The 14,130-nt window shown below is 38.6% G+C and overlaps 1 protein-coding gene and 1 long non-coding RNA gene across 5 annotated transcripts in view; one reads left to right on the top strand and one right to left on the bottom strand.

Annotated features, from left to right (window-relative positions):
* Positions 1-7,699, bottom strand: part of LOC108876929 (uncharacterized) — a 28,471-nt gene extending 20,772 nt beyond the window's left edge. Inside the window, exons 1-2 of the long non-coding RNA XR_007814941.1 lie at positions 7,564-7,699; positions 6,652-6,797 (exon numbers count right to left, since the gene is read on the bottom strand). This is a non-coding gene — a long non-coding RNA (uncharacterized LOC108876929). The remainder of the gene's footprint in view (positions 1-6,651; positions 6,798-7,563) is intronic.
* Positions 7,700-9,144: 1,445 nt separating this feature from the next.
* Positions 9,145-13,361, top strand: isl2b (ISL LIM homeobox 2b). 4 transcript variants are annotated; one of them, XM_051073334.1, is made up of 6 exons: positions 9,145-9,360; positions 9,748-9,937; positions 10,283-10,545; positions 11,685-11,968; positions 12,759-12,926; positions 13,197-13,361. In XM_051073334.1, the coding sequence occupies exons 1-6, from the start codon at positions 9,303-9,305 to the stop codon at positions 13,311-13,313; spliced, it is 1,080 nt and encodes a 359-aa protein (XP_050929291.1). In that variant the 5' UTR covers positions 9,145-9,302; the 3' UTR covers positions 13,314-13,361. The 4 variants fall into 4 exon arrangements, with proteins under 4 accessions (XP_050929291.1, XP_050929290.1, XP_050929288.1 ...); XM_051073333.1 differs by having other exon boundaries at positions 11,685-11,980; XM_051073331.1 differs by lacking the exon at positions 9,145-9,360 and having other exon boundaries at positions 9,650-9,937.
* The last annotated feature ends 769 nt before the right edge of the window (positions 13,362-14,130 follow it).

Raw genomic sequence — 14,130 nt, 5'->3', positions numbered from 1 at the left:
GGAACAAATGTATAAACATCCTGACCAAACATTTACAGTAACTTACATACATAGTTTTAGTGGAAGTGCAGACGGAGTCAGTGAACATGTATGATTTACACTCATCTTAAACCCAAATGTGAATAAATGTTTTGTTTTTCCTCACTCTCTGACTCACAAGAGGTGTTTATTGTTTCAAACACAAACTTTTTGAATTAAATAGGACTTTTGAGTTTCGGCCTGTGAAAAACTTATGCTATATTTATAGTAAAATGCACTGTATGAATATTTATGAGCGAACCTAAAACTGCATATATACTGCAGGTAGACTACAAAAATACAAGTTGCTGTCAGTTCTGATTTATTTATCTTACTGTCTTTCATTCGAGAAAGAACTGAAGTAGTCCTATGATGCAGAGCTCCTGCATTTAAGTAACTAACATGTAGAATTATCATAAGAAAAGAATTGCTGCAATAGCAATACTAACTGTATTCATATTTTAATTTAGTCATGACTGGTTACAAAAGTGTGTAATGTATCCATAGAAAACTAATAATAATCTAATCTTAGGGTTGACAAGGATCCATATCCTGAAATGTTTCATGACAGAAGTGGCTGCTTGACAACAAATTTTTGTATCAATGAGTAATTTTCTTCAAAATGATTACAGGCTGGTGGGCTGCTAAAAAGCTGTTTACTATTTTACCCATACTATTTGTCTTAAAATCCTAGATAGCCTTCTCCTCCCCAAGTGGTGTGTAGTACAACACACTAGATATCCTGCAGTTTCTCTGGCCACCATGGCAGACACCAACATCAGCTGTGCTGACTCTGGTAGCCTTCAACTTAGTATGACTCGGTGGCCTCGGCTAAATCACAATCACTGTCCCGGGCCAGAGCTTGGGGTGTCTGCCAAGCGCGTGCTGGGGCCTTGCAACATTTCCATCTGGCCTCTGGGGAGTCGCACATCAATTGCTCTCAGCTAAATGCACTCACATATGAATATTTCAGTACAATTTAATGTTTCAGCTACAGCCCCAAAGGAGCAGAGCATCAATTTGTGAACACAGTTCTCCTGGAGTTAAAAGCCAGGCCGGATAATACAGTATGAAAGGCGCTGTCAATCTAGACGGCCTTTTTTTCACTTGAGAGACAGAAAAAAAAAAGAAAAAGAAAAGCACGCCCCTTTGCCTTCAGAATCCAGCTGCATACAAACAGCTTTTCAAAGTTTTCTGTGGACAGTAGCCGACTGAGGCGGCAGCACCAGAGTCACTAGTCGATTTGCCAAGCTCAGTCAGCTTTCCCCGAGCTCTGGCTGTCTGCCACTTGGGCTCCACATGCTCACACACACTCATACACACACAGCTGGTGAAGGGAGTTAGTCAGGGAGTCGTGCACCTGCTGTCCTGTTAATAAAATACCCCAAAGTGATGCTGAAACCTCTTCCTTCACACAGAAAAGCTTCCCTCAGGTGTGAGAACATGAGTGCTTTACAAAACAGGCAGATTGTGACACAATGGACTCAATCAGCTGGTCAGTAAGCACAACACAGAACACATGACAGAAGACTGAAGCCTGGACTGATATACATATTATGTTAAATTACCCAACTCACATTTGCCTTGTCTTCAGGGTAAAGCTGCAACTAACAATCAATAAATTTGCATATTATTTTCTCAATTAATCAATTCATCATTTGGCCTGCAAAAAGTCCAAAATTCTGAAGAATCCCCACCACAGAGCTAAAAGTAACATATTTAGACATGCTGCTTTTCTACCACCAACAGTCTAAAACTCAAAAGTATTTAACTTATAGTATGATAAAATAAAGAATAAATAGAGACAAGCAGCAAATTCCCATATTTGAGAGGCAGAAACCAGCAAATGTTTGAAAAATTAGAAATAAGAAGCAAATATCAAAATATTTGCCTATTATTTTTCAGTTGAACCTAAACTATTAATCGACTAATGGTTTCTGGTGGTGCTCTACTTTAAAGAATTCAACACCATAAAGATAAAGTTTTAATTAAATGAATTTACTCAGTCTTTGCTCATGAAAAGACTATGATATTATAAAAGGTATGTTAAAATGGCAAGACTGAATCATTTACCAAAATGGGTAAATAAAACAAGGAGGAAGCTGCATTACATCTACACAACTGGAGCACTCTTATTAGACTGTAGCTTACTATATAAGGTGTTCTTGTTATTTTGTCCAAACACACAAAAATGTTTTTGCCTCAAATAATGTTAAATTTGAAACAGTTGTAGTAAAAACTGTAGCAAATGGCAATAAAATAAATATAAATCTGTGAACAGCAAAACCATTTAAAACTGGATTATGGATATTTTTCATGTTTCTTTCTCTGTTTGCTTTTTTACAGACCAGCTGTTTCAGTGCACACAGAGCTGTCACACACTATGTGATAACATTGTTTTGACTGGTCCAAACAGAGATGCTCCTTTCCTCATTTAAGTGACACAGCCTCGTGTTAAAGCTGCTGATAAGCAACAAGACTGCCGTTTTGTGCTAATGAGAGCCGCTGATAATAAAATACAAGATGTGCATTTGTAAAATAAAACAGGCGGCTGACAGTTACACTAATAAGGTAATAATGGCACTGGTTCTCCAGCCCAACAATGCAGAACTGCCCTGAGGCACAAATCAAAAATTAATACTAATTATCATGTGAATACTGCATTAACTCAGAAGAATTATGAATTATAAATCTGCAACATGGCAACCCTCTCAGAACGACCTCCCTCGCATGAGGATGTGATTTTTTTTTCCCTCACTGAGGCATTTTTGAGCACCTGTCACAAAATAAATAACTGTGCATGCAGACATACCATCACTGTAGTGAAGTATAAAAAACATTTTTGTAGTACAATATACTGTAATGATGTTTTACGTTACCTTGTCTTTAAGTCATTATAAAGTGATTTGAGGATATATCTGTTTACATGTGTTTAATATCTTATATCCTGAGTGCTTATATTAATTTCACTTTTGGCTGACTCTGGATATAAGAGTGGACTCAAAGCACTTAAGTCAAACTCACTATTGGTTCTGGTAAATCATTTAAAGCTTTAAACCATCAGGAAGTTCAAGTGTCAAGTGCCTCTACTCAAGTGTAAGCAAAAATATCCAAATTAACTCATTCAAATTAAAATAAACATGTACTGGCTATAGTAGAAAATAGTGTAGTATCTTACATGTGCTGGATCGTGGCAGTTAGAAGAATACTGATAAAGCAACAATTATTGGAGTTTTTTTTCTAATTTGCATGAGGAATATTAGTATTGGTGTTTATTGTTTTCTGCTGTGTAGACCACTCTGATTCAGTTGTAGTAAAAGATGGACATATAGTATGTCGGTATTTTCATATAAAAATTGTCAAATTGGGTTATTTTAGAATCAAAATAAATTTCCAATTTAGAATTAAATCTACAAACAAATGGTCATATACAACAGTACATGTAAAAAGATGATATATATATATGCAATGATGTAAACAATTTTTTTTTTAAAGAAATAAATACAAAATATGATATTTATGGGTTCTTTGGTGAAAGACAAGGCCTTTATCTGAGTAAGAGCAGGAATCCTCTGCACAGACACGCACACATAAAGAAAAACACACAAATCACATCATCACATGTATGAAGGCAGATATGATACTGACTTACCACTGATAAATACACAAAACCCGCAGTCAGGCCATGTCCTGAATGAACGTAACACAAAAACATAAAGGTCAGCCGAAGGCAGGATTTGAGTTTTGATTCCCTCTGAGACCACTGCATGTACTCATGCTGTCGCTAATTCAGGTACACACACCAAACTACACGTGCTACAGTAAGCTTTTTTATAACATCAATAGGCCTTAACAAACAGTCCTGCCATTGATTTAATCTCATTCTGCTGATCAGCCGTTGGTAACTCTGCAACAACTGTGGTGAGGAAGATGACTGTTCACAAGCAAACATGTAAACACTGAATGATTTAAAATATTTAAAAATTGACTTTGCAAATGTTTTATGAGGACAGGAAATGCATCCAACATGTTTGTTCGACCTCAAGGAACCACAATTTAATTTAGGAAAACATAAACAGACTGCTGACCATGCTCTCTAGATTTCTTTATATTTTTTTAATTAATTCATTATTTTGTAACTTGTCCTATGCTGCTCTAGTTTTATGTTTATCTTAATTAGAGAAATAAATAGGCTGAAATTTAAATTGTTACTCAAAAGATGTGTATAAATGACATTTTGCAAAGCTATAGAACTTCAAGAAGGTATGTTTGTACAGAAAGTTATATTTTCACCTAAGAGCTATTTGAAAAATGAATAGTTACAAAATAAAAGCGTATCACTCCGTCAACTGAAACATTTCCTCCCTCTATAGGTGCAGCTTTAAATGCTGTCTCATCCACAGTGAAAACCTTGACAAACAATGAGAGCTCACACAAAACATCTCCTTCATTTTAATTACCATAAGCCTGTTAATACACATACACTGAGCCATGTATTCACTGTGTTGGCATAGGTTGAATTGTGTTTATGCGTGGAAAAAAAAAAGATGCTGCAACAGACAAATTGGCACAACTTCAACCAAATCCAGCCTGGGGAGTCTGAAGGGACGGCCACTGTAAATTACTTATATGTCTGACAATAGAGGCAAAGTGCCATAGAACCCTAAAACATTCAAGAGAGAACGAGTCACTGTGAAAAGTTCAGTAATGCAGCCCCAGAAAGCCCTCCTGAATTCCAAACAAGAACATTTGGCTCTTGCCAAAGTTTAAGTGGACGATTTCAGTCACACATATATATTTCATGAGGTTAATGGGCCCCATCAAATTGTGATTAGAGATTCTTCTGGGAGGCTTTTATGCTGGAGTGACAGCTAGGATGGCTGTGCTGGGTCCGGCAGTCATTAACAGGTCACAAACAATGACGCTGCATGCGATATTTCATTGCATATTGAATGTATATAAAACTACCGTAAACCCAACATCTGACCTGCAGCATTAGCCAAACAGTGCACTCAGTTATAATAATTAACTTTATGTAATATATCTTATCTTGCTGCACAGGCCACACATTGTGGGAAACACTATACAGCATGCATAAAGCCACAGCGTCATGATCCATCTTCACATTTTTATTGTTTATGCCACTTACTGCATTTATCACAACATCACCTGCTTGCAAGGTGCTGACAACAGTGTCCAGGGATGTGACTTCAGTGATGAAATAACAGCCACATCCAGCTTAGCAGACACTCTACAGAGGAGATTCTTTATGGGGAGCCACAGCATTTTTAGGCTTACAAACCTCTCACAGATCTTTAGTGACAGTGACTTAGACTATAAAAGATAAAGTAATGCTTGTAATGAGCTCTCTAAGGGCAGGGTGAAAAGGTTAAGTGAAAGCAGATAATACTCGGCCTGATTTTAAAAATATATGCAACAAACTTCTATTATATTCAGGCCACTTTTACAGTAAGAAAAAATGTGCAAACATCATATCTATAGTACATTTTAAACTGACTGAGGCCAGTGAGTTAGTCACATTGAATTAAATATAACGCACCTTACAAAGAGTAAGAAGAAAAATGATCAACATGAACTCTATTGAAATACCTAAGATTATAGTTAATGCATCCTAATTCAATTGAAATACCATTAGCTCTGTGAGCTGACAGTTCTGTTCCACAGTCACAGACTGCTAAATGAGGCAACTTATTAAAAAGAAAAAAACAAAACTTATAGATGTATTAGAACATTGAAACATAATTGTTGAACTTGCAAAATCCAGTATCCAATATCAGATTTTTTTTAATTTGCTGATTTTGAGTTTGAGCAGATAAAATACAGTGGCTAACAAACTTTCTTTTGTAAACTTGTGATATCTAATAAGCTTTTCAATATTTAAAACTGTATTTTAAGTGTTAAATTTGATTTTCTATTATAATAACAAGGCAAAAATTAGATGTCTTTATCACTGTGATATTGCAATATTCAGTTTTCCAGGCCTGAAAAACAGTGAATTCATGACATGTACTGTATATCGTGAGTGAGTGAGAATATTCTCACTAAGCAACTATGCAAAACCTGACTGTACTTCTATGACAGCATGCATTTCCATTTCATTCATCAGACTTCTTCTCTGACAAATAAATAAATAGATAAATAAATAAATAAAAAATAAAAAAACACCATGGACGAGCACAATAAAATTATCTGATTGAAGGCCTTGCTATTAATCATGTTGAATCTTTTTGACCCTTTTGACCTGATGTGAAATGATGCCAGCTCATGCATCATAACTGAACTCACAACCTTCATGTCAGCCGTGGTCTAACAATGGATAAAGCATCACTCCGTGCTTGTGTACTCTTGGATCATCTGTGTGTGATATCTTTGCTTTTGCAGTGATAAATTTCACTCTGAATAAAACAACTGCAAGCTATTTTTGACGTCATCAGAAACAAAACACAAGATACAGGAGCCTGTGTTGCCACGGGCAGGAGACATAGGATGAAAATCAAGTGTCTCTTTGTAAATCACAGGTGCTCTTGAATAAGTGTGGACCAGTTTGGACAGACAGCTGCAGTTAGTCTTTATATTCCTGTTAGTTTAAGTATTAAAATACTGCAGGCCTACCTTTACACCGCTGGTACCAGCGATCAGGCATGATGCAGTACTTCTCCTCCCACCTCGCTGGCAGCAGTGATGTAATTCAGTGTAACAGGGATCAGTTTGTTGCTGATGTGCTCTGCCATAACCAAGGTACTCAGGAATAAACTTGCCTGTAAAGAAAGTTTTAGACATATATTAGTATAAAAAAACAAGACAAAGCAAGAAAAATAATACCCTCTACTAAATACTGTGACATCATGTGACCTGCAGTACCTGAGCAAGTTAGCATGACTGTCAACAACATGTACTGAGGTCTTTGGCCATTCTTTCATGTCAGTGAAAACTGGTTTCATCAACACCAAAGTTTCAGTAAGCCCAGCTGTGTCAAAGCCCAAGTCAAACATTTTAACTTAAACCAAACATTGTGACCAAAGGAAGTTCTTTACACATGTGTGACTCTGTGATGGATGAAATAAAAGTTACTGAGAAGTTTAATTAATTGATGAGGGTTTTGTCTAAAATTTGTTCTGGATACTAGTGGCACGTGGCAGGCTAATGTGTAAAGGAGTGAGCTGCAGTTATGGATCAAATGGATAAACATGGATAAAAATAATAAACTGAAATCTGCTATTTAGACCTAGCATTAATACTATGTGCTTAGTGAGCAGTAATGCAGTGATTTAGCTGTTTGCTATTATTGAGCTTGAAACTTACAGCCATTAATGGCCTGGCTTTTTACAATGCATTAACCATTGACCTGACCTCACCTGTAAGACAAAGGTGAGGAAATCTCTCATATCTATGCTAATTGAAGCATGATTTAACCCTACAGTAACGCAGCCACGCTGGCGATCAACTTCACTTTATTCTTGCTGCAAAATCACAACGTAAACAGACACGACAGTGACTACATTATATCAACATATTTCTACTCACCAACGTTCCCAAACTTCTCCTCTTACACAGGTACACATGGCTACCAGGTCACCTCGTGAGCACACTGGAGTCATCAGGAGTTTGGAGCTGTCCCGTATGTACCAAGCCACTGTCTCCAAGCAGGGGGAGCACATCTGGTATGTGGCTTTCAAAATAAGAGTGATCATTTGAAAACGTTATATATCATTTTTAGAATTTCACCAGTCTGCTTTTGTCTATGTTTCTACCCCGTAGCTTTGTTTGTTTGTTTTACTAACTCTGCTGTCCTGGGTGAAGGAAGGAATGAAAGAGTGTTTGTACAGAGACACAGCAAACAAAGGTATTGTGTAACTTTGTTTGTTAGGCTACGTTATTATTAAACGACAGTTGGTTGTGGATATTAGTATTAATCCCAAATTGGCTCCAGTGCAGACGTACTGATACATTTATTTTCCATTAACAATTCATTTTTCTATATAATGTATATAATGGAATGCATATTTTTAGGGAGACTTACATTTGATATAATTACAGCAGATTTGTGCAGGAAAGTTTGGCTTCATCTGCTCTGGGAAAACACTGAGCCTGAATATGAAAAGCAGCTTGGTTTGTTTGGTTGTCACTTACCGGATGTCTTTACTAGGCCTACCTAATGTGGACCTGCGGGGGAAAAAAAAAGCTAAATTACTTATGACCAGAGGTTTAGTTTTCACGTTCCGCAGGCGGACGGGGAGATCTACAGATTTATTTCATATCACTTCAATATGTCCAGCATTTCTATGAACACATTCCCACTCCTTTGATGAATGCAGTTCTGGTTTTCCTCCAGTAGATGGCCTTGTTCTCGAGTAGATGAGCAGACCGGACAGAGCAGGGGATCTTGTCAACTGTTCCCAGATCTGCTGAATTTATGTCCAAAAAACAAATAACTGCATGAATTTATCAATTCGGTTCACATTCTTTTTTAAATATATTTTTTTTAAAAATCGAGGCATCAAAGCAGTTATCTGCATTGTTTTTGGCTTTATGTCAAATATGTATTTTGAGATGGTTCTCAAGAAATGAAATTCTCCTGCTAAAATTAAAATAGAAATTTACTGGAAGCGATATGAAAAGGAGAGGACGACAAAAAGTCCTCTCTTGCCTGTGTGAATCTTTGCATGACAAGTTAACAATCAATGTACATGTAATAATGTGTAATATGGACCAAATAATACCCTAATAATATATATCAATAATCAGTCATTACCTCACTGTGTGGCCAAGAAATGGAACCTTTGACTAGTTTAACTTAACAAATGTATGTTTTCTTTGGTGGTAAATATTTTAGATGTAGAAGCTGTATCTCATTTTTGAGTAAAAAAAAAAAGGATCGCAATGTTTCGACGTTTTGCCGTAAAACGTTTTGTTATTATTATTATTATTATTATTATTATTATTATTATTATTATTATTGCTCTGAATCTTTGTCAGAAAACAGTAAATATAAATATCTGCATTCTTAGGCTTTGGTTATCCATAAATACACACTAGATTGATTTTTTTCCTCTCTTTTTTGCAGGTTCAGAGTGATGCAGCGGGGCGATTGGAGAGTCCGACACGGACGTCATGACGTCAGAGGAGCCGCGCGTGGGACCCTGCAGCCTCCTCGCCCCCCTCTCCAGTCCGGAGAGACACAAGTTATCAGGGAGGCAAGCGAAGGGCCAGTCATCTCCTCACATCTTTTCTGCATCTACCACAATCCCCTTCATCCTTCCTGTATGGTGGATATTATTTTCAGCTCTTCTTTCTTGGGTGATATGGGGGATCATTCCAAAAGTAAGTATGCGCGCGGAGCTGCTCCGTGGAGTTTTAAGTGTCAGATTGTGTTTTCGCCGTAGCAGCTTTATGGGCTACATTATATATTCAGCTGTGCACCGATACACTAAAGCCGTTTTTTCCCAATAATGCAGTACTGCGTAATATTTCCCCCCAGGTTGTTCATTTTGGAGATTTTTTAGAAATTACACAATTCAGTGTTTTTGCTTTACGATCACTGGGAAAAGTCTCCATCTGTTACATAACATCAAGAGCTGTCCAGTCTGCAGAACTGAGACAAACAAGCTGGACTTTAATTTTTCTTTTAAAAGTAATAAATGCTGCATTTGTTTGTGATTGAATTTATCTGTCAGTCTGTGGTAATGCAGTGCTGTGGGATCTTTGCAGAGAAGCCAGGATTCGCGATGTGTGTAGGATGTGGAAGTCAGATCCATGACCAGTACATACTGAGAGTCTCTCCCGACCTGGAGTGGCATGCAGCCTGTCTGAAGTGTGCGGAGTGCAGCCAGTACCTGGATGAGACCTGCACTTGTTTTGTCCGGGACGGCAAAACATATTGCAAAAGAGATTATGTAAGGTAGGAGTTGTTGGAAATATTTATTTTATAGGCTGAATCACATTTAATCTTTTTAAATGTAAAGTTAGGCTGGAAGTCGTTAAAAGGCTTTTAGACGTAAAAAGAAATGTGCATGTAACACACAGAGTAGCTGCGCAGTTTAATGTACAATTGTATTTATTTTTTTATTTTTTTTAAAGAAGGAAAATATACGAAGCTATTCTGATTTTTTTTAAAAAGAAAACAGCATTAAAATAGGCAACATCTGACAGCTTTGACTTGTCAGCCGAAAGATTTCCTCGGTGTTATTTCTTACATTTCCACCCTCACATTTTTAATTCTCTAAAACAATTTTCGACTTCCCAGGCTGTTTGGAATAAAATGCGCAAAATGCAACCTGGGATTCAGCAGCAGCGATTTGGTGATGAGAGCCCGGGATAACGTGTACCACATCGAGTGTTTTCGGTGCTCGGTGTGCAGCAGGCAGCTGCTGCCGGGAGACGAGTTCTCTTTGCGGGAAGAGGAGCTGCTGTGCCGGGCAGACCACAGCCTGCTGCTGGAGAGGAGCTCCACAGGAAGTCCCATGAGCCCCGGACACATCCACTCCAACAGACCGCTACACCTGGCAGGTCAGATTATTATTATTATTATTATTATTATTATTATTGAAATATACATGACAAATCCCCACTTTTTAAAAACAGAGGTCTAATCCTAAATAAGAGGCCTACTGTTTAAAGAGATATAGGCTATGGCAGCTTTTTAAATATAATTTACAACTAATAAAACAAAAGTCAACCTTGTTGCAAAATCTGACAGCTTGAATTTAGGAGAAATCAATGAAAAATCAATAGGCTATCAGATTGTCAATGATTTGTATTTTTTCTTAGTCCTTCTTTAACATCTTGATAATGTGTTTGTCGGGCTTTGTGTGTGTGTGTGTGTGTGTGTGTGTGTGTGTGTGTGTGTGTGTATAAAGTGTGTGCTGCGACCTTTCTTTAGGCTAATTTCATAATTGATCTCATTAGCGCTAACCAGCTCTGTTGCCATTATCTGAATTATCTGGTATTTGAGTCGCGGCTGTGACAGTGTGTGTACGTGTGTGTGTGTGTGTGTGTGTGTGTGTGGAGCTGTCATCCTAAAGGCGCCTGCCAACAGAAAGAGAACAAAGCAAATGTGTGAATAATGTTCAACAACTTCCTGCTTAAAGCGCTCATTTCAAAATAAATGACAGAGCTCAGTGCGGTGACAAAGGCCTCCGCCGGTGGCAGTGACGGGATTTCATACTTCAACTGGATTTTTCAAGTCTATTTGAGTTTAGAGTTTAGACTTGGTGTTAAAAAAAATAGCTTCCTGTTTTAGGGCGACACGGCTAAGCATTATTACCGGCTGTGGTTAGGTTTGAAAGTGTTGCTTTTAAAAACATCTAATAATAGGCCAACGAAAATTAGGCTAATTACTTATATTATAAATTTATTTTCATGCAAAAAAGCGCAGAAATGAAATCAAAATGTTTTTTTTTTGTCATCTAAAGACAACATAATAGCAGCTTTCCAAATACACAGATGTCTTTCCTCTTTAAAGACTTTCCTCTCGCTGTCCTGAGCCTGTGATCCAAGCTGCTGCAGACAGTAATCTAATAAAAATTCATGTCACACTGATGAATATTATTGCCATTTCCTGCATAAGACAAAACAAGCAAAACCGAGACCGTTTCTGACAGACCTCCCTTCCGTCCTCCCTTTCTCTCCCTCCCTCCCACCAGCAGACCCGGTCACGGTGCGGCAGGCCCCGCATCGGAACCACGTCCACAAGCAGTCGGAGAAGACGACGCGGGTCAGGACGGTGCTGAACGAGAAGCAGCTCCACACGTTGCGGACCTGCTACAACGCCAACCCGAGGCCGGACGCGTTGATGAAGGAGCAGCTGGTGGAGATGACCGGCCTCAGCCCCAGGGTGATCCGGGTCTGGTTCCAGAACAAGCGCTGCAAAGACAAAAAGAAATCCATCCTCATGAAGCAGCTCCAGCAGCAGCAGCACAGTGATAAGACTGTAAGCATCTTCGTAAGTTTGACCACTTGATTACTACCAACGATTTTTTATTTATTTATTTATCAATCATGATGTGGACTGACTTTACCCAGTGTTATGTCTGAGGCTGACAAATTCTTGTTAAGTGCAGAATTTAGTAATCAAATGCAAACTATAGGAACATAATCTCATATCTTCATGATGTTTTTAATGAAAATATCATTATCTTTTGTTGACATGGTTGTTTGGCTTGTGATTATCACTAGTTGCAGGCTACTCCTCTGTTTTCCTCCCACTGATAGAAATCAGTAGAGCAGAGACTAATCCTGTGATTTTACTCTTTTCTAAGCCTTTTACTTTACTTAAACTGAAACACAGTAAGCTGCAACCTTTCCAGTTGGCTCCAGTTGTGCTATTCTGTATTCAAACTTTAAGTCAATGAATAATGAATCAACTACTTTGGCTTCAGTTGCTTGACCTGAAAGATAAAAGCATCCTCTGCAAACAGGCTTTATCTGCATCTATGAAACATCTCTTGCTTTATGAGACCATAGATCAATCTCTGCTCCAACCCCAAAAAGGAGAGAAAAAAAAGTTTCTGTCTCTGTCTCAATTATTATTAAGTTTAGTATTTACCATAAATAGCATGTGCACTTGAAAACATGTGTAAAGGTATCATAAGGACATACCAGCCATTTTTTAAAAGTTCTTTCAAAAGTGAGAGAGAGGTGACAGATGATTTTTCTGGCAAGACAGAGACAAATAATGCTCACGCTGTTTTTTTGTTATATATGTATTTGTTTTTTGTCAGAACCTGCAGGGCCTCACGGGGACGCCTCTTGTGGCTGGGAGTCCTATCCGACATGAGAGCACCGTGCAGGGAAACCCAGTGGAGGTTCAGACCTATCAGCCTCCGTGGAAGGCCCTGAGTGAGTTCGCCTTGCAGAGCGACCTGGACCAGCCAGCCTTCCAACAACTGGTGTGTGTGTGTGTGTGTGTTAAGGACAGACTGAGCCAGATGTGCACACACATAGACATGATGATGCAGAGAGGATGATGTTGACCTGTCTATCTATCTATCTATCTAGAACACAGATATACATGCACACACACTGGAAGACACAGACATGCCAACACTATGTCATTCTCAGCAATCAAGAGCTGAGCTGTAATGCTTTTACACACAGGCTGTCAAAATAAAAGTCCGAATATGCTGCATATTCTGACACTCCTGTTTCCCTCTCTTCAGGTGTCTTTCTCTGAATCGGGCTCTCTCGGGAACTCCTCGGGCAGCGACGTGACTTCTTTGTCCTCTCAGTTACCGGACACCCCCAACAGTATGGTACCCAGCCCGGTGGAGACGTGAAACGGGGCCCACTCAAGACCTGCCACCCCCCCCCCCCCCCCCCCCCCCCCCACCACCTTCCCTCCACCCTCTACCCTCCCCAGCCTACCCGAACCCTCCCCACCCCTCCTGCAAGGACAATTGCAGCATGATCTCCCCCCCTTGCCTCCCTCCCCTTCTCCCCCTGCATGTGACCAGCTCATCACATCGCCCAAACTTCAAGAAAGGATTTTTTTTTTTAATTTCTTATCATGGAGGAGATGGAACAAAGAAAGCACCGATTGACTCCGAGTTTTTTTTCTTTTGGAGATTTCATTGACAAAAAAACTGAGCAGAACTATTGTTGCATGACTTGATAACGGAGACAGAAGATGTACAGAAGACCTCCCGGTGGATATACTACAACAAAACCCTCCGTCAGAAACAAAAATTGGAAACATTTCCGCGTCGAAGCAGATGGACATTTCCGCAGTTTTCATTGTGATCATATTGTGTCTTGTTTCTTCAACCTGAGAATTTTCTTTTTGATACGTTTATTGCGTTTGTCGAGTCCAGTTGACTCTTTGTCTTAAGGTCAGAGCATGATGATAATCTGCAAACTATTCGTGTTGTAAAAAAAAAAAACAACTTTATGTTATAAGGGCAGGATACAGGTTGTTTGAGCTTCTCGAACAAAAAAAGTAAATTATTGTTATATTATTTATTGTTAGGAAAACGATTCGTAAAGGGATTATTAACTGATAAAAAAATAAAAAGCTGAATACATAAAGTGTCCTCGTGACCAGTCTTTGTACAGGCGCTGTTTTTTTTAACATATCAATCCAATAATTGAATTTTT

Source organism: Lates calcarifer, linkage group LG2, assembly GCF_001640805.2.
Source record: "Lates calcarifer isolate ASB-BC8 linkage group LG2, TLL_Latcal_v3, whole genome shotgun sequence".
In the NCBI taxonomy this organism is placed as follows: Eukaryota; Metazoa; Chordata; class Actinopteri; family Centropomidae; genus Lates; species Lates calcarifer.
Note: the sequence above shows the minus strand (reverse complement) of the source record. Positions and strands in the feature narration are given on the sequence as shown.

Excerpts from the sequence above, each read along its gene's own strand:
- isl2b (XM_051073327.1), top strand. The coding sequence starts at position 9,678 with ATGCTGCATTTGTTTGTGATTGAATTTATCTGTCAGTCTGTGGTAATG. Across the intron at positions 9,938-10,282 it reads TGCAAAAGAGATTATGTAAG|GCTGTTTGGAATAAAATGCG; the intron begins GTAGGAGTTGTT and ends TCGACTTCCCAG. Across the intron at positions 12,927-13,196 it reads AGCCAGCCTTCCAACAACTG|GTGTCTTTCTCTGAATCGGG; the intron begins GTGTGTGTGTGT and ends CCCTCTCTTCAG.